This window comes from Bos mutus, chromosome 3 (genome assembly GCF_027580195.1).
Source record: "Bos mutus isolate GX-2022 chromosome 3, NWIPB_WYAK_1.1, whole genome shotgun sequence".
NCBI classification, from domain to species: Eukaryota; Metazoa; Chordata; class Mammalia; order Artiodactyla; family Bovidae; genus Bos; species Bos mutus.
This window is the reverse complement of record NC_091619.1, coordinates 77,308,302-77,334,926: the sequence shown is the minus strand read 5'-3', so window position 1 is coordinate 77,334,926 and position 26,625 is coordinate 77,308,302. Positions and strand designations below refer to the sequence as shown.

The 26,625-nt window shown below is 38.9% G+C and overlaps 1 protein-coding gene across 1 annotated transcript in view; it reads left to right on the top strand.

Moving 5' to 3' along the window:
• Window positions 1-251: 251 nt before the first annotated feature.
• PDE4B (phosphodiesterase 4B) overlaps window positions 252-26,625 on the top strand; it is a 548,634-nt gene continuing 522,260 nt past the window's right edge. Inside the window, exons 1-2 of the mRNA XM_070367883.1 lie at window positions 252-293; window positions 4,835-5,073. Coding sequence (XP_070223984.1) covers window positions 252-293; window positions 4,835-5,073 — 281 coding nt within the window. The remainder of the gene's footprint in view (window positions 294-4,834; window positions 5,074-26,625) is intronic.

Genomic DNA, 26,625 nt, shown 5'->3' with positions numbered 1-26,625 from the left:
CTTTTGCATGTTGTGAACCTCTTTTCTCACAGCTCAGCTTTAGTTAGCTTGGTAAATTGTGATATTTGCTTATCCACATGCATTGTATACCATCAGATGTTAGTGCAGAGAACTCTGTGTATTTGTATTTAACTAAGGACACTGAGCTGTTCTTTTTTTGTGTGTCTTTTTTCCCTGTAGGTCTTAAAAATTGACAGCAAAGCTGCCCTGAATAACAGACATCCTGAGAGGGGCTGTTTTTCACCTGTATAATGAAGAAAAGCAGGAGTGTGATGACGGTGACGGCTGATGATGTAAGTTCCAAAAGCCATAGAATTGCCGATTCTACCCACTCTTTGTCTGCCTAATAAAGAAGGCATTCCATGATTCTGTTCTAAGGGCAGGTAAGGTTGTTTAGAAGTACCACTCCATCACTAGGTATTTCTATGACACGGGGCATTGCCAGCCCTTGGACCCAGAACTCTGCAAGGTAGACAGCAGGCATACCACCCTCTTTACAGCTTGGAAATAGGCTCAGTTTGAGCTTTGTGGTTTTTATTTACAAAATACCAGTCTGGAAATTTTTCTTTTCACCATTTCTTGATGACTTTCTTGTACATTTTTATCCATGTATAGCTAGTCCTTGAGTCACTGCTTGAGGTGGGGTCTTTGACAGCTGTTTGTATTTAGAAGAAATTTGTGAGGTACACATCTTCTAGGACTTAACTGCTCAGTGTGGGCCTCAGACCAGCAGTGCTAGCATCATCTGTGGATTCATTAGAAATGCAGAATCTCAGAACCATACCTTAGACCTATTGATCAAACTTTGTATTAACAAGTTCCCAGGGAGACCAGTTATGTACAGTATATTTGAGAAGCCCTGCTCTGGGTCCTTTGAAGAAGTGAAGAAGTCTATAGACATTATTTTCAATAGCTTTGCATCTTGGTCAGCTGAGATTATCTTTTTTGCTTTCAATTGATCAATCCCCCATTCATGTCTCTTAAAGAAAAAAACCCTGGGATTTTCCCATAGTACTATTTGTATAAGGTATGCTCCAGATTCTATTTCTTTGGAAGAGTAAAACTAAGCAATACAATCTGTCTATAAAGGATGATCAATTATTTTTTCTTTTCATTCTATCATCGCAGTGATTATCCTAATCCTCTCTGAGGTAATGGTTGACACAATCAAAAGATAGGGAAGTTTTCTCAGAAGAATGTGCAGGAAAGAAATGCATGTTTGAAGAATACAAACCCCACCTGGAGAGGATTGTTTTTACCTAGATTTGCACTGTCCAGCATGGTAGCCACTAGTCACATGTGACTCTGAAGCACTAGTGTGAATGGAGAGGTGCTGTAAATGTGAAATACATTTTGGATCTTGAATTCATAACAGTGCAGATAGAAAAGAATATAAAATATGTCATTAGTAATTTTTGATATAGATTACATGTTGAAATGTCAATATTTTGGACAATCTAGGCTAAGTAAAATATATTATTAAAGGTAATTTCATATTTCTTTTTTTTAATGCGATTACTAGAATATTTAAAATTATACATTTAGCTCCCATTTGTGGTTTGTTCTTTATTTCTAGTGAACAGTAATAATCTAAAACTTTTCACCATGTACCTCAACTTTTCAAATATAGTACAGAAGATCATATCAAATGTTACACACAGTATCTCTTCCCTAACAATGAAAGCAACTTGGCAGATACTATGTTTTATATGCCACACTCTGAAGAAAGATTCACCCTTAAGTCAAGGATATTTTATTATATTCTTCATTATTTCAGCTCAGCAAACAGTTACTCAGTGATTTAAATGTTCACTTGATATTATTTAGCACCTCTTATGCACCAACCACTGGTTAGTTCTAGGGATTAGTGTTCTTGTCCCTTTGAAGTTTATATTACAGAGGGGAGGGCATAAATAAATCAATAAATTATAAAATAAGTCCAGCTATAATAAGAGCTGTACAGAAAAATGAAGTTGGTCGGGTGGGGGGGAAGAATAACTGGATGATGACTATAAGTGTTTATAGAAGGATGACATGAAGAGATGACATATGGACAGTGAAGACATATGAACGTTGAAGGAATGAACTCTGAGAAGATCTGGGGGAGGAGCATTTCTGGCAAAGGGAACATGTGATTTCCAGAAGTAACATTCAAATTAATGTTTTTTCCCTCTGCAAATCTTTGATCTGATAAATGATACAGTCAACCAATATCATGCTGGTTAAAATAGGAAAAGAAATCCAGGATCACAAATTCAGTAGTTTAGAATTGACAGAATTAGATTTTGCCTTTGAGGGTGTTAGCAAATTGGGGACAGTAATTATGAGTATGAATTAGAGTTTGAGGTAATTATATTGATAATGCAACACGGGTTAATGAAGTGTTTGTAAAACAGTGTTAATGTTTTCAACATTTAACGTAATTTCTAAAAGGCTATTCCATTATGTTCTTTTGTGGCAATGCATGTTCACATTAATTGGAGTCTTTAGAAGAAATTCTTAAGACTCAAAGAATGACTCCACATCTCTATTTCAAGTATGTTCACAAGTCAGTATGGGAGATATTTTGTGGTAGGTGGTGACTTTGTTACCTTTCAAATAAGTATCATGTAAGTACCCACTTAGTTTATTCACTGCACTTATACCTGGTTGGTAATATTTACTTTCCTAAAAGAGGAAAAAATATCCAATAACTTTATTATAAGACCATTGTGATTTGTGGTTTAACTAAGTAACATTCTCATTTTGGTTCTTTTGTACAGTATTTCTTGTATAGGTGGTAAAATATTTGCTGAAGACTTTGGTTTCCAGATAATTGGTACTGTCTTTACATGTATATTTGGAACAAACTGATATATAGAAGTTCTGACTTTTAGTTTGTTCCTGAATCTCTTTAGGAAGACTTTGTCTCTTCTAAGACTTTCTTTCTCCTCTAGTCTTTTTGAGAAAGAAACTTACATATGCTATGTTTTCTTCTCAGCTCTTATTTCTAACACATACAAATACACATACATACATACATACATACACACACACACACACACACACACACACACACACACACATGAGTAAGTGCCAAGCCATGGTAGATTTAATATAATCAGTTTTTAAACCAGTTTGTTTGTTTAAACCAAAGGTGGCCTAGTCCCAATTACTAAACAGTTAAATCCTGAGCACATTCCAGAATATTTCAAACTCTGGAGAATTCTAGATTGTTTGAGCTTCTTCCTGCTACTGAATTGTGGTTCTACTGAATTTTAAATAAGTGGTATTTGAAAACCTTAAGTCAAACAGAAAAAAATATGATGACATCCAATTTCCAGGTGGAGAGAACGGGGCCCCTGAAAATTGTCAGGCCTATGCATGCCAAGATTTTCATCATGAAAATGTGGCTTTGTATAGATGAGATAAGCATAAATAACTAGAACATAAGTCCTGCTGCTTTTTGCTGTTGTACCCTCTCAAATTAGGACTGTACAAGATTCTAATATGTGTGCTACAAATATTTGTTGAATGATCCCAGCTAGGCCCTTAAACTTGAATTAATTATTCTTATGTGAGCTAGTATAGGGATGGGTAGAGGAGTGGTGGGTGGAGAAATTCTGTTTGTTTAAAGGCAGTCTAGTACCAGGCTCTCCTAAGTCTATTTTGAAGGGCAATAGGAAGTACCTGTCTTTTAAGAGCTACTGAATGACTTCCAGGTGAGAGATCTTGGTCTGATGTTAGGACTTCAATTATTGCTTAAGATACGAGTGGAGAGTGACAGATAGAACTTTTAAACTCCAAGTGGCTATCAGTGGCTATTTGCATTGCCGCAACATTTGCTGTCTAGCTCAGAGGTTAAAGCGTCTGCCTGCAACTCAGGAGACCTGGGTTCGAACCCTGAGTTGGGAAGATCTCCTGGAGAAAGAAATGGCAACCTACTCCAGTATTCTTGCCTGGAGAGTCCCATGGACGGAGGAGCCTGGCGGGCTACAGTCCACAGGGTCTTAAAGAGTCGAATACGACTGAGCGTCTTCACTTTCACTTTCACTTTCAAGCCAGTATGAGTGGTGAACCAGGCAGAGGCTCTTTGGGGTCTTCTACTCTCCACAGTACCAGGAACCAGAGTCACCAAGAGATACAGGAAGAATGAATAACTCTTATTGTTGGTTATAATTCAACGCCATTATCTTCTCACAAGTATTTCATTTCATGTCAGCCTTAGGGCACATATTGAACATATGGCAGTTCAATTCAGGACCAGATAAAGTATATTCTTTTTTTTCTGAACTCTTATATATTTAACTCCCTCCCCCTATTGACCCCTAAACCCCCTCAACTCTGAGGAGAACTTTTATGAGAAAAGGAAAAGTCAGGTACCCAGTCACCCACAATTATGAGTATCTCCCTGGTCTGAGATAGAAAATATTTTTCCTTCAAAACATTGGGCAAGAAATGTTATACTTTAACTAGTATAGCTTATTCCCATGTTGCAGAATGATAACATCAGTATCCAAAATATATTTTCAGTGAATAGCTTTTATTTTAGCAAGTTAAAAGAGAAAGAAAAAAAAAAAGAATAATTTAAAAAAGACAAGATATCCACAGTCGTAAAGATCACCATGACTATGCAACTGATATGTTTAAAATTTGAGCATTAGCCCCCATGCCTATATGTCTTCTCTTAAGCTTTTGATGTCAGTGTTAGATTCTGATTGTGAGATACTGAATAAGGACTTTATGAGTGACAGCTTGATCATTTAGTTTCTTATTTTACTACATTGTGCATCATTTTAAACATTTGAATCTCACTTTCTTTTTCCTCTTTTTTCTTCCCCTGTGGTTCCTCTAGAATGTTAAAGATTATTTTGAATGTAGCTTGAGTAAATCCTACAGTTCTTCAAGTAACACACTTGGGATCGACCTCTGGAGGGGGAGAAGGTGCTGCTCAGGAAACTTGCAGTTGCCACCACTGTCTCAAAGACAGAGCGGAAGGTCAAGGACACCTGAGGGAGATGGCATTTCCAGACCAACCACGCTTCCTCTGATGACACTGCCAAGCATTGCTATTACAACTGTAACCCAGGAGTGGTGAGTAGCCCCCAGTGTAAATGTCAGCTGGGAGTTTTATTTTCCAGTTACTCCAGATACAATTTTCTTGTTACTAAAATGTTAGTTATCTGTGGAATAACTAAGGCTTTTGACATTTTGAGAATTTGTTTCCCTTTGGGTAGCAAAATGAGATCTTTTAAACACTGGAGATACTGTCTAACTTCTTAAGATTGGGAGGAGCCTGTTGAAGAAGGAATGAGATGCATTTTTATTAATGGCTGGGAAAGCAAAATTACTGCCTATGATCTTTTTTTTTTTTTAACTTCAGTGAATGTTGACATGTTTAATTTAGAAAAGAACAATCATATAGGAGTACCTAAAGGAAATACATATATATGATATATATAAATCATCTATATTATATATATGAATGACAAGAGATATTCTTATTGCTATACTCAAAATATAATTATTCTTAATTTCTTTTCACTATAATCCCACTTTAATAATTTCAGTTTATGATTAGATAGTAAATAAAACACTTTTGTAAATCAAAAGAGGAATGAAAATTGTACTATGGGAGATGCTTGGACTTTTTGCAGAAGCTATGTGAAAGAGACTATAGTGTTGAAACATTAATCAAGTACATATAATTTATGACTGTGGTTAAAATTGTGCCATGATATTTCTTCAAATATGTGTTTTTATCACATATTTAGTATTTAGCACTTTCTCTGATTTTTCTTTTTCCTTTACATAATCCAAATATTTTTCCAAGAATAGCCTGCGTATATAACATGGAGTCCTGTTCAAATGAAAAATACTTTCTCTATATTTTATATAATTTTAAATTATAATAATGTGGTGCTTTTAAAATGACTTTTAAAGTCATTTTTTAAGGAAAATAACTAAACATTAAATCACTGCGCAATATCATTGCTGTAAATCCTTAAAATCTGTGAGCTTCGTTGAGTGCCACATTCCATGACCATATACTGAGCTGTGCAGTGCTGATGAGTAGTCCCGTGTGTGCTCACTGGGTGATGCAGGAAAGCTTTTAGCTGGTGGTTATCAAATACACTAAGAATTAGATCCCTGAGACTTCAGGTATCACAGTTACTAGCACGAAATGCTTCACCAAGCAGTCTGTATATGATAGACAAGCATGTAAAACATTATAAGGGGAATGGGTTAAAGTTTTGAAAAGTAGTAACTGGCATCTTCTCCTTAGCTGAATTAACATTACAATAGTCATAACCAATCACTGAGAACTCAAATGGGCATGTGGCTCCCACATCGCTTACTCAGTCACATAGCCTATGTGATCAGTCTTGGTTTGCTTCTATAATATGACAGATTTGGAATCTGAAATATAAATCTATACAGATTTATATTTCAGTAAGTTGGCACCAGTGCGGTAGTACCAGTTGTTACAAGATTGAAATGCTTCCTGATGTTGGTAAATACATGCTTTCCTGGGCTTTATGATTATCCTTATTACTATCCCAGGCTCTTCCCCAGAAGGAAATTCTTCACAAACCAACAGTAAAGAGGTGATCAGTTGACGACTAGTACAGGAGGAGCCCAGTTTCTTTGGGCATTGGTGCTTTCTCTGTTAGAATAACAGTCTGGATAAAATGTACCTTGCAGTGTTGTAGTTCATTTTACCCAAAGACCCTTTGGGAGTTATGGAATTGTTCTTTCCTTAAAGTATTGAATCCAGACTCTGACATGTTGGGCACGCTTCTTTACCTCTCTAAGTTGAATGTGTTCATCTGTACATACAAAGAGAATAATTGTACTCAATCTCATGGGCTATTGTAAGGATTAGATATGGTGATCTCTATAAAATGCCTAGTTTAGTAAAAAGCACATATTAGGCAGTCAACAAGCATTAGTTTCTCTTCTCTTGATCATTATCCATTAAAGCCTTTTGAACATGAGAAACCATGTTTCAAGTATCAGTAGCCTCAGGCTGAGCATCAGTAGTTTAGAATGAAATGGAGGATTTACCCATTATCCAGTTGGTCTTGCAGTCAGCCAGCACCACATATGAGTAATTAACTTATAATTTTCTTTTTTTTCCCAATCACCTGGATACTTTTTAAAGTGTGAGAGTATTCAGTCATTGACTGCAAATTTATATTTAAGTATAAGCAACTAAAAGCATTTCAATGCATCCCTTAGAAATATTTCTTTTGTAATATTGATAGAGACTGGAGGAATTCTGGCAGAGGAATTTTCATTGAAAGACCATTTGATTAGAAGTGAGAAAGTAGGGTTCAGATATCATCAGGGCCATCACTTGATGAAAGGTCCTAGAGATAAGGAATGCAGCCTACAACCCTGTGTGGGAAAGAATTATACTCACCACTTAGAGTGTGGAGAATGTGGAATCAATCTACAAGCCTAGATGATGGGTCAGTAAACTTTTCTTGCCAGTTAGTAAATATTTTTGGCTTTGTGGGCTTTATAGTCACTGTTGTGACTATTCAGCATCACCAGTGTAGTATGAATGTGGCCATAGACAGTGCATAAATGAATGTAGCTGGTCTCCAGTAAAACTTTATTTACATAAACAGGCAGGAGGCTAGATTTTGCCTGCCAGTCAGTTTGATGACTTCTGTTCTAGACTAGCAAATATCCCCAAGATATGATGCCCTCTCTGATAATTGCTTTGACAGCTGTAACTGGGTGAAACTGACCTTGAGTTCCTGGTTGGTGTTCTAAACGTGTCAAAGATATGGGAATATGTGCTATATATCAAGTCTTTAAAGCTAGTGAAGGAATTTGAATGAGAACAAATAATAATTACTACCCAGTGTATATAAAGTTAAATATTGGGTTGGCCAAAAAGTTCGTTTGGGTTTTTTCTATAAGATGTTATGGAAAAACTTGTACAAACTTTTTGGCTAACCCAATAGAAAAGATTGCTGTAAATTTAGCTCTTGTTTGGGGAGAATACATTGGATGAAGGGAGTTGGGCATCATCACAGGCAAAAGGCCTGGAATAGAAGGAAAGTGACTTGATTTACTGTGGAGAAAGGAAGAGTGAGGACCTGAGCCCAGTTGGGTGAATATCCATCTTGCTACCTTTTGGGTGAATTTCATCATTCCACAAAAACTCAAATGAATAAACAGAGATAAACAGAGATGATATAACTTTTCAGAGTTGTGGTGAGAGAGAAAATGTTTTTGGTGTATGTAGCATAGTAACTAGCACTTGAGTGGTTATTTTGATATTATTGTTATTTTATTGTTAAATATTGACTAAACAGCCAGTATTATGCATTTTTTTTATTGCTGGGGATTCCGGGGGAATTTCACCACCTGCATTATTAGAACCATCTTGGAAATATGATGAAAGAAGAATTCATATATGAAAGCAGGATGCTATTTTTATTACTGATAAAGTTGATACTGGAATATGTACTCTATGTCTGTGGGCAAGTAGATGTCTAACACTGTGCACCATAATTATACAGACTTACCACGCAGTAATAGGAAGTGCTGGTGCTGGCCAGGCAGATCTTGTCCTCAGAGAGAGAATCTAACTCTAAAAAACTTGAACATGAAAGAGTTGTAGAATCCTGCCCAGGTGAGACAGTAGGAAGGAAGGACTGATTTCTGCATGTCTGCTTTCTCCTCTGAAAAGACCAATGTGGATTAAATTATTCCTTCTCCCTATGGAAGGCTGAGTGAAAAGGCAGAAGGTGGTTAGAAATGTTAAGACAGTGGCATTTGACACTTGGAAGACATGTCCAAAGTGGAAAAAATATGTTCTTCCTGACATTCCCCAACCTTTCCCCTTCTTTTCACCTTTAGTCTGGGGTTACACTAGGGACATGGCTGATGCCACATATCTGGTGGTCTTTATTTTTTTTTAATAGTTCAAGGAGTTTACTGACCTACCAAATTTATTAATGTCACTACAGTCACCACAACCAAATTAGGAAAATAAGTCAATACTCAGCCTTGACTGTCTATAGTTAAATCTTTAATTTAAACTTTCCTCCATGAGGCTCTTAGAACTCTTTGACTCCTTCTAACACTTCCTTGTTTGCAATTGTTAATTATCTGTTTTTTAACCTGAAAATATACTAGCTCTCTGTTTGGGATCATTTACCTTTTTGCTTGAAGTAAGTCCTTTAGAATTTACTGTCATTTTTTTTCTGTTTCTCTGAAAATTTCCTTATTTTGTCTCATGCTTGAAAGTGTTTTCTTTTTCATTATGTAGCAGTCTGTTTAATTCAACACTTTCCCCTTGCCTTTTGGCTTCCATTACTGTTGTTGGGAAAATGGCTCTAATTGTTTTACTGTGTAAATAAACTGCATTTGGGGTGGGGGACCCTTGATTTCTGAACTCCATCTTTGATGTGTCTATGGGTGGATTTCCTTTTATTTATCCTCCATGAGATTTACTGGACTTCTTGAATATGTTTTTTGGTATCTTTTATCATTGGATCTGGAATATTCTTTGTCATTATTTCTTCAAATATTTTCTCTGTCAGCCTTTTGCTCCTCTGCTATTGGACTTTGTATTTTGGATCTATTGGAATGTATTTTGGATCTACTTCTTTATCTTCCATTTCTTTTAATGTCTTTCACACATATATGGTTAAACGGTATTTGTCTTTGGGGTTGTATTCTTGTAATTGCTTTTGGCCTGCTTCTGGTTTGCTAATTCTCTTTTCAACTATGTTTAATTTGCTGTTAAACCTATTATATTGCATATGTCAATTTTGATTATTATATTTTTTATTTTTAAAATTTGTATTTATTTAGCTTTTAAGTGTGAGGTAATTTTATGTAGTTTTCTTTTCCCTACATGTATTAGTTAACTATTATTGCATAACAAATAACCCCCAAATGTAATGGCTTAAAATAACAAGCATGTTTTATCTACTTTCTGTGGGCCAGGAATCTAGTTGTGATCTAGCTGGGTCCCTCTGGCTGGGTCTGTCACAAGGCCAGAGTCAAGTTACTAACCAGTGATACCATCATTTCAATGGTTGACTGGGTGGGAGGGACAGCTTCCAAGCTCACTCACATGGTTTTTGACAGGTTCATGTCCTTGTTGCCTGTTGACTGAAAACATCAGTTTTTGCTATATGGACCTCTCTCTTGGGCTACTCACGACATGGCGGTTTGCTTTGTATGGAACAAAGGCTTTTGATAGAGAAAGATCGATAGAAATAAAAAAAATTTTTAGTGATATCACATCACTTTTGCACATTATATTCATTAGATCTAGCCCATACAAAGGAGAGGAATTGTGCAACTCCTGAATATGAGGAGGTGGGCATCACTGAGGACTAAGTTGGAGGTTGCCTATCATATTGCTTCCCAGGTGGTGCTAGTGGTAAAGAACCTGCCTGCCAACGCAGGAGACTTAAGATATGCAGTTTCGATCCCTGAGTCAGGAAGATCCCCTGAAGGATGGCATAGCCACCCACTCCATTCTTGCCTGGAAAATCCCATGGACAGAGGAGCGTGGCAGGCTACAGTCCATAGGGTCACAAAGAGTGGGACAGGACTGACGTGACTTAGCACACACACATCGTACTGCAGATGTCTACAGCTTTTAAAAAGTTCTCTAAATATAGCAAGAGAAAGGAGAATAGACAAATCCACTATTAAGTTGTAGACTTCAACACTGCAGAAAACTGATAGAGCAAACAAGGAGAAAATCATTAGAAATATATTTGACCTGAACAGCATTATCAATCAACTTTATGTAATTGAAGTTTTTAGAATACTTCATCCAATAACAACACAATATGTATTCTTCTCAAGATTGCATTGAATGCTCACCAAGATGCATCTATTCTGGGCTATTACCCATAGCTTAACAAATTTAAAATAATTAAATGGTCTGTGCTCTCAGACATAGTGGAATTAAATAAGAAATCAACAACAGAAACATAAGTGGGAAGTTCCAAATATTCAGAGATTAGAAATCCAACTATAAATAATAGACCAAAATAGCCAAAGAGAAATCTCAAGAAAAAATTAAAAGTATTTCGAACTAAGTAAAAATAAAAGTAATATTTACTATAATTTATAGAATGCAAAAAGCATTGCTTAAAGGGAAATTTATTTCTATATCTATATCTATCTATATATCTGTTTCTATCTCTTCCTGTGTATATATTTGACAAGAACAAAGAACTAAATCAATAAGCCTTCTGTATAAGAAAACTATAAAGAAAAGGAACAATTTAAGATTTAAGTAAGCAGAAGAAAAATAATAATTAGAGCAGAAATCAATGCAATTGAAGACAGGAAAATAATAGAGAAAATTAGTGCAATCAAAAGATGGTGCTTTGTAAAAGTCAATACACTGATAAACTTTTGATCAGGTTAGCCAAGAAAAAGAAGAAAAGACATAAATTACCACTTTTAGAAATGAAAGAGAGAACATTACTATTGATTCCCTGGAGATGAAAAAAATAATAAAGGAATACTGTGAGCCACTCTCCCACATATTAGAAAATTTAGTTGAAATGGACTAATCCCTGTACTGTGCGTGGGAAGTTGCTTCAGTCATGTCTGACTCTTTGCAACCCCAGGGACTGAAACACACCAGGCTTCTCTGTTCATGGGATTCTTGAGGTAAGAATACTGGAGTGGGTTGCCATTTCCTCCTCCAGGGAATCTTCCTGACCCAGGGGTTGAACCTGAGTCTCTTATGTATTATGCATTGGCAAGCAGTTTCTTTACCACTAGCGCCACCTTGTAGGTGAACTGGTGAGTTGTGATACATACACACAGTACAATGCAGTAATTGATATAAAATATAGTAGGAGGTGCACAGAGAAAGATGAATTTTAGACAATATTAGAAATTTCTTCTTTTGAGACATGTAAATTCAGTGCAGAAAAGAAGGAATGTATTGGAAATGACAAGGAGAGAAATAGGAAAAACTCATTTCCAAAGGTGGAGATAAGTTCAGTTCAGTCGCTGGGTTGTGTCCGACTCTTTGAGACCCCATGAATCACAGCATGCCAGGCCTCCCTGTCCATCACCAACTCCCAGAGTTTACTCAAACTCATGTTCATCGAGTTGGTGATGCCTCCAGCCATCTCATCCTCTGTCGTCCCCTTCTCCTCCTGGCCTTAATCCCTCCTAGCATCAGGGTCTTTTCCAATGAGTCAACTCTTTGCACGAGGTGGCCAAAGTATTGGAGTTTCAGCTTCAACATCAGTCCTTCCAATGAACACCCAGGACTGATCTCCTTTAGGATGGACTGTTTGGATCTCCTTGTAGTCCAAGGGACTCTCAAGAGTCTTCTCCAACACCACAGTTCAAAAGCATCAATTCTTCGGCACTCAGCTTTCTTCATAGTCCAACTCTCACATCCATACATGACTACTGGAAAAACCATAGCCTTGACTAGACCGACCTTTGTTGGCAAAGTAATGTCTCTGCTTTTCAATATGCTATCTAGGTTGGTCATAACTTTCCTTCCAAGGAGTAAGCATCTTTTAACTTCATGGCTGCAATCACCATCTGCAGTGATTTTGGAGCCCCCCAAAATAAAGTCTGACACTGCTTCCACTGTTTCCCCATCTATTTGCCATGAAGTGATGGGACCAGATGCCATGAGCTTAGTTTTCTGAATGTTGTTTTAAGCCAACTTTTCCACTCTCCTCTTTCACTTTCATCAAGAGGCTCTTTAGTTCTTCTTCAGTTTCTGCCATAAGGGTGGTGTCATCTGCATATCTGAGGTTGTTGATATTTCTCCCGGAAATCTTGATTCCAGCTTGTGCTTCTTCCAGCCCAGCATTTCTCATGATGTACTCTGCATACAAGTTAAATAAGCAGGGTGACAATGTATGGTGTAGATCAGTGGTTTCCAAATGTTAGAGTGATTCAGGATCACTTGGATAACTTACTGAAAAACACATTGCTGAACCCCAACCATAGAGCTGGGAGTTTGGGATAGAGATGGTGATCTGTAGTTCTAAGAAGTTCCTAGGTGATACTGAGGACATTGGTAAGTTACTGAAGGACTTTAAAAAATGAAATAAGACAAATGTTCTTATTTTAAATAGCTCGCTTTGATGACAGTATGGTATTGATATTGAGACAGAAAGGTAATGTAGACTTGCTTTAGTCCAAGTGAGCAATGATGATGGCTGAGTCAGGACAAAGTCTAGGAAAATGGTCAGAGGACACATGTGTTATAGGACACTGTTCTAGGAGCTGAGATACAATGGAATGTGATGGAGAAATTCTCTGTTTTTATGCAGTTTCCATTCTAAGGAGGTATATGGAGCTTCCCTGGTGGCTCAGATGGTAAAGAATATACCAGAGTGCAGGAGATGCAGGTTCAATCCCTGAGTCAGAAAGATCCCCTGGAGAAGGGAGTGGCTACCCACCCCAGTATTCTTGTCTGGAGAATTCCATTGACAGAGAAGCATGGCGGGCTACAGTCTATGGGGTCACAAAGAATTGGACATGACTGAGCAACTAACACTTTCACTTTTTCATAGAATAGAACTAATATCCATACTTTCCTTCTTTCCAACAACAAGAAAGCTAGCATTGTAACTGAGCACATGGTTCCCCAGAAAACAAACAGTTCTTTCAAAGCCATTCTTGCAGCTTCCTTTTAGTCTAGCTAGAACCTATATACACTAGGTTCTGGGAGATCATACCAAAAATCAGAGGGTGTCCATTCACTTCCATTTCCCCCATCTCTGTGGACTGGAGTGGGTGTGCAGTGCTGAGATTTATTGTACTGTGTGGCCAAGGTAACACCGTGGGCCTGATGGAACAGCAAAACTGAAGGGCCCTGAGCATGTGATAGCTGCATGGAGAGCTACCACCCACGCTGGGTTTTCATGGGAAGTAAATACAATTCTTTTGTTGTTTTGGGCTTGTCTCTGATACAGTAGCTGAACCTGTATCATAAGTAATACTGGGGGAAGTATATAATTGTAGTGGAGGTTTACATAAAGGGGACGCCCAGATCATGAGTCTCACAAAGGCAGTCATTTAAAAGTATAAATAAGTTATATAAATATGTTGTTTACAGCTGTATCCGTTAAACTTAACATATTATTCAAAATGACTATTAGCTATACTTTGCATGCAAGGAAGAGTTTTACAGAATGCCCAAGCCAGTCAGTTGGTTATTACTCAGTCAAGAAAGATTCACTTGTACAAGGTACTTACATCTGAGTGTGCCAGCCAGTGTGATGACTGCTGAATATCCCTTCATTATGTCTTCTTATTATGTGGTATACTTACTAATCCAATACTAAGTAAAGTGGGTAATTAATTGATAAAGGCATGAGTCTGTTCATGGAGGTGCCATCTAATTACAATAGTGATTTAAATAAGTAGCAGAACACTATAGAATGAAATAATGTGATAACAGGAAATAAGCAGGGTGATCTGACAGAGTAATGTGAGCTGAGCCAAAGAATGGTACTTAGATAAAGTAACTATGAAATACTTCCAAGAGGAGATGATATTTGATTGATATCTAAATGATAAAAAGCAGTTAATCTGTTCAAAAAGTGGATACAGGCTCTTAATAGGCAGAGGGAATAGAACTATAAAAGCCCTGGGTTGGGAAAGAGCCTAGTATATTTGAATAGGAGAAAGGAGACCAGTGTGGCTGGAGCACAGAAAACAAGGGAGAAGAAGATAGAAGTTGGGATTTGAAAGGAGCGGTTAGATTAGATACTCACTTGTAGTCTATTACAAGGAGTTTTGTTTTATTCTAAGAGCAATGACTAACAACCTCAGATAGGCAGATGATACCACTCTAATGACAGAAAGTGAAGAGGAACTAAAGAGCCTCTTGATGAGGGTAAAAGGGGAGAGTGAAAAAACTGGCTTAAAGCTCAACATTCATAAAACTAGGATTATGGCATCTGAGCCTATTACTTTATGACAAATAGATGGGGGGAAATGGAAACTGGCAAATTTTATTTTCTTGGGCTCCAAAATCACTGTGAATGGTGACTGCAGCCGTGAAATGAAAAGACACTTGCTCTTGGAAGAAAAGCTATGACAAACCTAGAAAGCATATTAAAAAGCAGTGACATCACTTTGCTGACAAAAGTCCATCTAGTCAAAGCTGTGTTTTTTCCAGTACTCATGTTCAGATGTGAAAGTTGGACTATAAAGAAGCCTGAGTATGGAAGAACTGATGCTTTTGAATTGTGGTTCTGGAGAAAATTGTTGAGAGTTCTTTGGACTTCAAGGAGATCAAACCAGTCAACCCTGAAGGAAATCAACCCTGAATATTCATTGGAAAGACTGAAGCTGAAGCTCCAATACTTTGGCCACCTTATGCGAATAACTAGATCATTGGAAAAGACCCTGATGCTGGGAAAGATTGAGGGCATGAGGAGAAGGGGACAACAGAGGATGGGATGGCTGGATAGCAGCACTAACTTAATGGACATGAGTTTGAGTAAACTCAGGGAGATAGTGAAAGACAGGGAAACCTGGCATGCTGCAGTGGGGTCACAAAGAATTGGATATGACTTAACAACAAAGAGCAGTGAGAAGTCTTAATAATGTTTTAAACAAAAAATATGACAGGATCTGACTTTGAAAGAATAATGTTTTGGGTACAGGTATAATGAATTGTAGGGTCAAAGTGGAAGCAGAGATGAATGCAGAGAAGTCATTTGAAGCAGGATGAGGCCAGAGAGATGGAGAAAAGTGAAAGGATTTAATTGATGTTTACAAGTGTGTTGATAGGGCTTGCTAGGGGATGCATGCAGAGGTCTGGGAAAGGAAGGCATCAACAACCAGTTCTGTGCTTTTTGCTTGGGTTGATATTGGTGTCATTTGTTGAAATTAGAACTACCGGGGGAAGATTTTAGGGGGTTTAATCCAAAAGACTCATTTTGGACAAGTTAACTATGAAGGTGCTGATGATTTGTGATAGCCATTAGCAGTTAGAGGTATATGGGTCTGGGCTTCACAGGAAAGAGAAATTTAATAACTTATCAGAATAAATGTAACATTAATGTTTTAACAGTTCATTTTGTTTATACATGCTTCAAACAAACTAAATGTATAGAAAATAATTCAACAAACATTCACCATCTATTGATATACCTGCTACCTAGACTTAACAAGTGTTGACACTTTGCCTATTTGCTTCAGCCCTCTTAAAAATACGATGTTGCAGAAAAAGAATGAGAGAACATTTCTAAAGATGCTGGGAAGACAATGGCTTAAATACATTTCATTTCTCATCCTCTCTGAGCTCTTCTTCTTCTGCCAGTAGACAGATCCTGGAGGATGAGAAAGAAGCTTTGAATTATGTCACAGTCATGCCAAAGATAGAAGGAGAGGAACAAGGAGAAAACACGTAGCAGGCTCCTGTGAAGTGGAGTTATTAGGGAAGACAGACAAAGACTTAAGGCAATAACAAAGTACTTGACATTCAAGTACAGCATATAGGAAGACTTTTTGAAACCAAAATCATTTCATATATTCAGCATATAAATTAAAAAAGAGTACAATCTTTGATATTAAAAATAGCAACACAGAGAGACATATACAAACACACAACTCACACATACAGAAACTAATGGTTCTGAAAAATGAAATGGTAGAACTATCTCAAATGTCAGAGAAAAATACAAGGACATAAAAATCTTTTAAGAAAAGAAAAAATAATGGAAATTTAGCTCAGTAAGCCCTAATATGTAAGTGATGAGTTCAGTTCAGTTCAGTCACTCAGTCGTGTCCGACTGTTTGCGACCCCATGAATCACAGCACGCCAGGCCTCCCTGTCCATCACCATCTCCCGGAGTTCACTCAAACTCACGTCCATCGAGTTGGTGATGCCATCCAGACATCTCTGTCGTCCCCTTCTCCTCCTGCCCCCAATCCCTCCCAGGATCAGAGTCTTTTCCAATGAGTCAACTCTTTGCATGAGGTGGCCAAAGTACTGGAGTTTCAGCTTTAGCATCATTCCTTCCAAAGAAAACCCAGGGCTGATCTCCTCTAGAATGGACTGGTTGGATCTCCTTGCAGTCCAAGGGACTCTCAAGAGTCTTCTCCAACACCACAGTTCAAAAGCCTCAATTCTATAAGGAGTTCTGAAAGAAGAAAAAGGAATAGATGGAAGGTAGGCAATAGTTTAATAATTATCAGACAAGTATTTCCCAGAGTTTAAGAAAGACTTGAGTCTGAAAGCTGAGCAGGCTTTCAATCTTGCATTGCCTTACAATTTAAGGCAAGATTGATGAAAACAGACTCACATCTTGATACACTGTAGTAAAGTACCTGCCTTTTTAAGTACATATAAGAAAAATGTCTTTAAGCTTTCAGCGGGAAAGAACAATTCAGTTACAAGAAAAAATGTAAAATGAAATTTGATTATTGATCTTCAACATGAAAAACTAAATAGTAGAAAGGGATAATGTACAGACTACTAAGAAAAAAGACTACAACCTAGAATTTTGTATCCAACCAAGATGTAATTCACAACTGTGTTAGGGAAAACAGTCGGTTTGATTAATATGAATGACCTTGAGATGGAAAGATTATCCTGAAATATTTGTTGTTGTTGTTCAGTTGCTCAGTTGTGTCCTACTCTTTGTGGCTCCATGGACTGTAGCCTGCCATGCTTCTTGGTGCATGGAATTTCCCAGGCAAGAATATTGCAGTGAAGTGCCATTTCCTACTCCACAGGATGTTCCTGATGGGGTCTGAACCCATGTTTATTATTTCTCCTGCATTGGCAGAGGGATTCATTACCTCTAGTGCCATGTTAAGTTAAAACTAAGTGAACAGTTGTGGACTATAAGGGAATGTGTAATACATATAATAAATAAGAATTATGGATGGGCATCCACTATGGAAATAGTATGGGAGTTTCTTAAAACTAAAAATAGAACTACCATAAGGTTCAACAATTTCACTCTTAGGTACTTATTCAGAAAAATGAAAGTACTAATTGGAAAATATGCATATACCCCAATATATGATCATAGCAGCACTATTTACAACAGTAAAGTTATGCAAGTAACCAAAGCCTCCATCAACAGACAAATAGAGAAAGTTGTGGCATACACACACACACACATAAACATGTTATTGTTCTGTTGCTCAGTTGTGTCCAACTCTTTGTGACCCACGGACTGCAGCATGCCAAGCTTTCTTGTACATCACCATCTCCCTGAGTTTTCCCAAACTCATGTCCCTTGAGTTGGTGATGCCATACAAACATCTCATCCTCTGTCGTCACCTTTGCCTCCTGTCTTCTATCTTTCCCAGCATCAGGGTCTTTTCTAATGAGTTGGTTTTTTGCATCAGGTGACAAAAGTATTGGCACTTCAGCTTCAGCATCAGTCCTTCCAGTGAATATTCAGAACTGATTTCCTAAGGATTTACTGGTTTGACCTCCTTGCAGTCCATGGGACTCTCAAGAGTCTTTTCTAACACCACAGTTCAAAAGGATCAATTCTTCGGTACTCAGCCTTCTTCATGGTTCAACTCTCACATCCATACTATTGGAAAAACCATAGCTTTGACTGTACAGACTTTTGTCAGCAAGATAGTGCTCTGCTTTTTAATATGCTTTCTAGGTTTGTCATAGCTTTTCTTCCAAGGAGCAAGCATCTTTTCATTTCATGGCTTCAGTCACCATCTGCAGTGATTTTGGAGCCCAGGAAAACAAAGTCTGTCACTGTTTCCATTGTTTCCCCATCTATTAGCCATGAAGTAATGGGCCTGTATGTCACGATCTTAGTTTTTTGAATGTTGAGTTTTAAGTTTTTTCACTCTTCTCTTTCACCTTCATCAAGAGGCCCTTTAGTTCCTCTTTGCTTTCTGCCATAAGAGTGGTGTCATCTGCATATTTGAAGTCATTGCTATTTCTCCCGGCCATTTTGATTCCAGCTTGTAATTCATCTAGCCCAGCATTTCACATGGTGTACTCTGTACACAATTTAAATAGCAGGGTGACAATATACAGCTTTGACATACTCCTTTTCCTATTTGGAACCAATCCATTGTCCCATGTCCATTTCTAACTGTTGCTACTTGATCTGCATATAATCTTCCTAGGAGTCAGGTAAGGTGGTCTGGTATTCCCATCTTTTTAAGAATTTTCCACAGTTTGTTGTGAACCACACAGACAAAGGCTTTGGTGTAGTCAATGAAGCATAAGTAGATGTTTTTCTGAAGTTCTCTTGCTTTTTCTACAATCTTAAGGATATTGTCAATTTGATCTCTGGTTCCTCTGCTTTTCTAAATCCAGCTTGAACATCTGGAAGTTCTCGGTTCATGTACTGTTGAAGTCTAGCTTGGAGAATTTTGAGCATTACTTTGCTAGTGTGTGAGATGAGTGCAACTGTGCAGTAGTTTGAACATTTTTTGGCATTGCCTTTCTTTGGGATTGGAATGAAAACTGACCCTTTTCCAGTCCTGTGGCCACTGCTGAGTTTTCTACTCAGTCATAAAAGGAATGAAACTGCCATATGTAAAACCATGAATGGGCCTGGAGGGTATTTTGCCAAGTGAAATAAGTCAGACAAAGACAAATGCTGTGTGATATCACTTATATGTGGAATCTAAAAAAAAAATAGTACACATGGATATACATAGCAGAAATGAAACAAACTCACAGATACAGAAAATAAGCTAGTAGTTACCAGTGGGGAGAGTGAAGAAAATTTATGTAATTAAGTGATATAAACTACTCTGTATAGAATAAATAAGCATCAAGGGTATAGTACATATAATTTGGGAATTAGAGCTTTTATATTTATAATAACTATTAATAGAGTAAAATTATAAAAATATGAATCACTATATTGTATGCTGAAACTAATATACTATTGTAAATCTACTATACCTAAGTAAAAATAATCCAACCAACCAAAGAGCCAACCCAGGATTATCACAAAGGCCAAAAAAAAAAAATTATGGAATGAAAATGACATGATGAAGGGAAAACTAATAATCAGGAAATAAATGTAATAACCATTTTATCATAGCCTGGGAACTAGGGGCTTCAGTGAAAGCCCTGCAAAATTTGCTTCCAAATAGTTGGAAGGACAGGAAAATATTGTAAAAGACCAATCATATCTGGGGGAAGTGAGGGAAGAGAACCTCACTATCTTCCCTAATGGTAAAGGACATACTAGATATCTTATAGTCACATCATAGTAAAGAAGTTGGTTTGATTATGCGTGCTTGTGCTCAGTCACTTAGTCCTGTCTGATTCTTTGTGACCTCACAGACTTTACCCACCAGGCTCCTCTGTCCATGGGATTTTCTAGGCAAGGATACTGGAGTGGGTAGCCATTCCCTTCTCCAGATCTTCCTTACCTAGGGACTGAATCCGGGTCTCCTGCATTGCAGGTGAATTCTTTATTGTCTGAATGTGTACTTACATAATGTATTTTGCTACCACAAGTAATTCCAGTATGATGGTTGATGTAGCCCAAGCAACCATCCAGGACCTTATGCAGAACATTTTTTTATCCTGGGCTCTGCTCAACAGCTTTCTGAAGAATGGATCAAAGCAGTATCCTCAAGTGTACTATGGGAGAAGGCAATGGCATCCCACTCCAGTACTCTTGCCTGGAAAATCCCATGGACAGAGGAGCCTGGTGCGCTGCAGTCCATGGGGTCGCTAGGAGTCGGACACGACTGAGCGGACTTCGCTTTCACTTTTCACTTTCATGCATTGGAGAAGGAAATGGCAGCCCATTCCAGTGTTCTTGCCTGGAGAATCCCAGGGATGGGGAAGCCTGGTGGGCTGCCGTCTATGGGGTCGCACAGAGTCAGACACGACTGATGCAACTTAGCAGCAGCAGCAGCAGCAAGTGTATTATATGCTGCCTCTCAAAATTAAAGATGCCTGTTAAGCATTATAATTATTTTTCCTGCTAAGAGATGTAAACTAATAACTTATCTTTTACTTTCAAGTGAATATTGCAGGGTTCCCATAACACTTGACTCCTAGAAACTTCACCTGTGTGCCAGACTCCTAAATCTTTCTGAATTTTATCTTCTTCTGAAGCACATATGTTTTTCTGAGGCATCCAGGAAACTTCCTGCTTCTTGCTCATTGGGTGCAATTAACATGGCATCATCAGTAGAGTGGAACGGAGTGATAATTGGCAGAACATTCGTAGAAGGCTCTTCTGGTAATATTATTACAGAGGGCAGGGGGATTAAAACAGACCCAAGGCGGCAAGACGGTGGATGTACACTGTTATCTGTCCATGTGAATTGGAGCTTCTGACTCTCCTTCCTGATAAGAATGAAGAAGAAAACATTTGTCAGGACTGTGTTCATCTGCTCTGGTAAATATACAGCAGGACACAACAGCTGCCATTGAAGTGACTGCTTGATTAACTTGTGCTTAGTGCTTAGTTGCTCAGTTGTGTCCAACTGTTTACGACCCCATAGACTGTAGCCCACCAGACCTTTGTCCATGGAGATTCTCCAGGCAAGAATACTGGAGTGGGTTACCATTTCCTTCTCCAACTTGTTGTAGTCCATTGTAATCTTCTGAGATCTAGCTAACTTTTGCAGAGGCCAGACCTAGTGTATTAAATAAGGTTATATTGGGGGCTACCACTCCTAAGTTCTTTAAGATTTTGAGGGTGCCGCTGATTTGAGGTCCTACCTGTGAACATACCTTATTTGTAAATAGAGTCATTGTAGATATAATGAGTTAGTTCAGTTCAGTTTAGTCACTCATTCGTGTCCAACTCTTTGTGACCCCATGGACTGCAGCACGCCAGGCTTCTGTGTCCATCACCAACTCCCAGAGCTTGCTCAAACTCATGTCCATTGAGTTGGTGATGCCATCCAACCATATCATCATCTGTCATCCCCTTCTGCTCCTGCCTTCAATCTTTCCCAGCATCAAGGTCTTTTCCAATGAATCAGTTCTTCACACCAGGTGGCCAAAGCATTGGAGTTTTAGCTTCAGCATGAGTCCTTCCAATGATTATTCAGGATCGATTTCATTTAGCATTGACTGGTTTAATCTCCTTGCAGTCCAAGGGACTCTCAAGAATCTTCTTCAACACCACAGTTCAAAAGCATCAATTCTTCGGTTCTCAGCTTTCTTTATGGTCTAAATCTCACATAATGAGTTGAGATATACTCATACTAGAGTAGGATGGGCCCTTCATCTAGACTGGTGTCCTTATAAGAAGAAGGAGACTCAGACACAGATACAGACACAGAGGGAATATAGCTCGAGAGAAAACAGAAGGAGGCAGATGGAAGTAGTGTCACAAGTCAAGGGATGTCTTGGGGCTCCCAGAAGCTGGAAGAGGCAAGGAGAGGTCTCCTGTAGAGGCTTTGGAGGGAGCATGACCCTGCTGACCCCTTGCTTTCAGACTTCCAGCCCTCAGAATGGTCAGAGAATAAATTTCTGTTGTTTAAAGTCATCCAGTTTATAATTATTTGTTACAGTAGTCCCATGAAACTAACAGAGATGTGGTATCAGTTTTATATAATTATTATCCTTGTGAAGCACTTCCAGGATCTTCTCTTGTCTTTCCTACAAAACTTTACAATCCAAGGAATAAAGATATTGTTCTACCAGTTGCTAAGTATGCTCATCCCAAACGTGCATTTGGAAACCAGGAGAATGACCACTGTGAGACAAACAGGGTTAGGATGCTATTTATCAACTGACGTCCACACACCTCTGCTCTTAAAGCAGAGTTCAATAGCTTTGAGAGATCTGAACAATCCAGAGGGCTAGCTGTAGTGTTGCAGGGGCTTTCCTTTAGATGATATGTTCTGGGTCAGAGAACTGGACATGTGAACACAAGTTTTCGTTGGGGGTGGCTGACATCAAACATCTCTTCAGTTCTTAATCTCTATTGTGTATGTGTGTGTCTATACCCTTTTGCACTGCCCATCTATCTTGTCCCTGGGTTTTATGAGCTATTTCCATATATTCATGTGGGTTAGGCCTTGCTGATATTCTGAATCTGCTACATTTTTTACCTCCCTTCTACTGGTTATGTGCTGCCACCTGGCCTCTGCCATTTCCAGATCCTATTGCTATTAGGGAACACAGTACTATCACAGATATTCCCAGCTGTCTCTTAAAATTATTGTCCCTATAAAAGGAGTGTCTTCTCTGCCTTCCTAAGAAGAGCTACAGGGTTTTCTGTCTTATAGAGGACCTTATGTGTGCTTCTCTCTGCTTTTTAAACCCTTCCCCCATGTTTTGTTACAGCAATTCTAGCATCTCTACTTTGTTTGGGCTTCTCTAGTGGTTCTGATGGTTAAGAATCTACCTGCAGTGCAGGAGACCTGGGTTTGATCTCTGGGTGAGGAAGATTCCCTGGAGAAGGGAATGGCTACCCACTTCAGCATTCTTGTCTGGAATATTCCAGGGACAGAGAGCCTGGCAGGCTACAGTCCATGGGGTTGCAAAGAGTCGAACATGACTGAGTGACTTTCACTTCACTACTCTGATTAATATAGGGTTTTTTCTCCAGATTTCAAGGGCCTTTGCAACATCCTGTTACAACTCCCACCAGAGCCCATGCTAGGGCGTTGAATCTTGTATCACTGGAAAATACTACCACATTGCAAAACCCTCCCTAATCCAGCTTGATTGATCTGTCCCCTCTTGATCTAGCCCTATCAAGGACTGTTCCTCGTTCCCGATGGTAATATGTTATCCAAGTCCTAAAGCTTTTTGGGCATATACTTTCTCCTCTGCCTTAGCTGGCTCCGCATTTCCTGAGTTAGGTTATGCTAAGATTTGGTTCTAGTTATGAGCCAAGAGGAGGTAGAGCCAATCTTGAGAAGTGCAATAAATATCTTCCAAGGCACTTGCCACATTTAAGGCCTTTATATAACTTCCAAGTGTGTGTGTGTGTCTGTGTGTGTGTGTCTGTGTGTGTGTGTGTGTGTCTGTCTGTCTGTCTTCCAATGGGGGAGGGGAGGATTGGTGATTTCTTCAGGCTTCCCAGGTGGCTCAGTGGTAAAGAATCATCTGCCAATGCAGGAGATGTGAGTTCAATCCCTGGGTCAGAAAGATTCCCTGGAGGAGGGCATGGCAACCCACTCTAATATTCTTGACTGGAGAATCCCATGGACAGAGGAGCCTGGAGGGCTATAGTTCATGGGGTCCCAAAGAATCAGACATGACTGAATGACTGAACACACACACACGTGGTGATTTCTTCAGGCCCATAGGATTCAGGATAACTTCAGGATTTGAGATTCTTAACCATGTCTTCACAGATATCTCTTTTCCAGTGTCAGGATGACTCTCCTTCCCTGCAAGGCTCTGAGTTTGTGTAAGAGACTTGCCTAGGCTGAGATTCAGCCTTCTCTGAAGCTCTGCAAATAATTAAGTTCTGTCCCTATTTTACTATTGATATGACTGCTGCAGGAGCAGAAGGTCTCTTTGAATGCTACCCAAGAATCCCTCCTGCTCTCACACTTTGATTAAAATTAACAAATCCAAGCCTATCATTTTTCTCTCTTAAATCAATGATGCTCAGCAACAGCCAACCAATTCCCCAGTTTTATAGTTAGTGTAATAGTAAGTCAAGTGGGCCTTAGGAAGCATCACTATGAGCAAAGTGAGTGGAGGTGATGGAATTCCAGTTGAGCTATTTCAAGCCCTAAAAGATGATGCTGTGAAAGTGCTGCACTCAATATGCCAGTAAATTGGAAAACTCAGCAGTGGCCACAGGACTGGAAAAGGTCAGTTTTCATTCCAATTCCAAAGAAAGACAATGCCAAAGAATGTTCAGACCTCCCCACAGTTGCACTCATTTCACACTCTAGCAAAGTAATGCTCAAAATTCTCCAAGCTAGACTTCAACAGAACATGAAATGAGAACTTCCTGATGTTCAAGCTGGATTTAGAAAAGCAGAGGAACCAGAGATCAAATTGACAATATCCTTTAGATTATAGAAAAAGCAAGAGAATTCCAGAAAAACATCTACTTCTGCTTCATTGACTATGCCAAAGCCTTTGACTGTGTGGATCACAACAAACTGTGGAAAATTCTTAAAAAGATGGGAATACCAGACTACCTTACCTCACTCCTGAGAAACCTATATGCAGGTCAAGAAGCAACAGTTAGAACTGGACATGGAACAGTAGACTGGTTCCAAATAGGGAAAGGAGTACGTCAAGGCTGTTATATTGTCACCCTGATATTTAAATTGTGTACAGAGTACACCATGTGAGGTGCCCGGCTAGATGAATCATAAGCTGAAATCAAGATGGCCAGGAGAAATATCAATGACTTTAGATATGCAGATGACACCACTCTTGTGGCAGAAAGCAAAGAGGAACTAAAGAGCTTCTTGCTGAAGGTGAAAGAGGAGAGTGAAAAAACTTAATACTCAACATTCAAAAAACTAAGGTCATGGCATATGGGCCCATTACATCATGACTAATAGGTGGGGAAACAATGGAAACAGTGACAGACTGTTTTCTTGGGCTCCAAAATCACTGCAGATGGTGACTGCAGCCGTGCAATGAAAAGATGCTTGCTCCTTGGAAGAAAAGCTATGACAAACCTAGAAAGCATATTAAAAAGCAGAGCCATTACTTTGCTGACAGAGGTGTCTAGTCAAAGCTATGGTTTTTCCAGTAGTTATGTATGGGTGTGAGAGTTGGACGATAAAGCTGAGCACCGAAGAATTGATGCTCTTGAACTGTGGTGTTGGAGAAGACTCTTGAGAGTCCCTTGGACTGCAAGGAGATTAAACCAGTCCATCCTAAAGGAAATCAGTCCTGAATATTCATTGGAAGGGCTGATTCTGAAGCTAAAACTCCAATACTTTGGCCACCTGATGCAAAGAACTGAGTAATTGGAAAAGACCTTGCTGCTGAGAAAGACTGAAGGCAGGAGAAGAAGGAGACGACAGAGGATGAAATGGTTGGATGGCATCACTGACTCAATGAACATGAGTTTGATTAAACTCTGGAAGTTCGTGGTGGACAGGGAAGCCTGGCGTGCTGCAGTGCATGGGGTCGCAAATACCTGGACACAACTGAGCAAGTGAAATGAACTGAATTGATAGTGTTTCCTCAGATCACTGGGCTTCCCAAGTAGTGCTAGTGGTAAAGAACCTGCCTGCCAGTGCTAGAGACATAAGAGAGGTTGGTTGATCCCTGGGTTAGGAAGATCCCTTAGAGAAGGGCATGGCAACCCACTCCAGTATTCTTGCCTGGAGAATCTCATGTACAGAGGAGCTGGGTGGGCTACAGTTCATAGTGTCGCAAACAGTTGAACACAACTGAAGCAACTTAGCATCACACACGCACACAGACCACTAAAATGCTAAAAGTGTTGCTCCAGCCATTGCATCCCCTTCCACCTGTCATAATGGATGACCACTGGTGGAAACCAGAAACATGCCCTAGCATTCCAAGGACTATCCCCACTTTTATCTGTCGGCAGTGATGGGTTCTTACTGATTTCCAGCAGGAAAATGGTCTAATTCCAAATTCCTATCTTTAGAGTCTGCTTTCCAGGAACATTTCTGGTATCAACTGTCTTAGATTGAGTTCCTCAGGGCAAAACCCGAAGTAGGAACCCATGCTTAAGAAATTTATTTGGAATGAGCCCTCAGTAAGTGAGG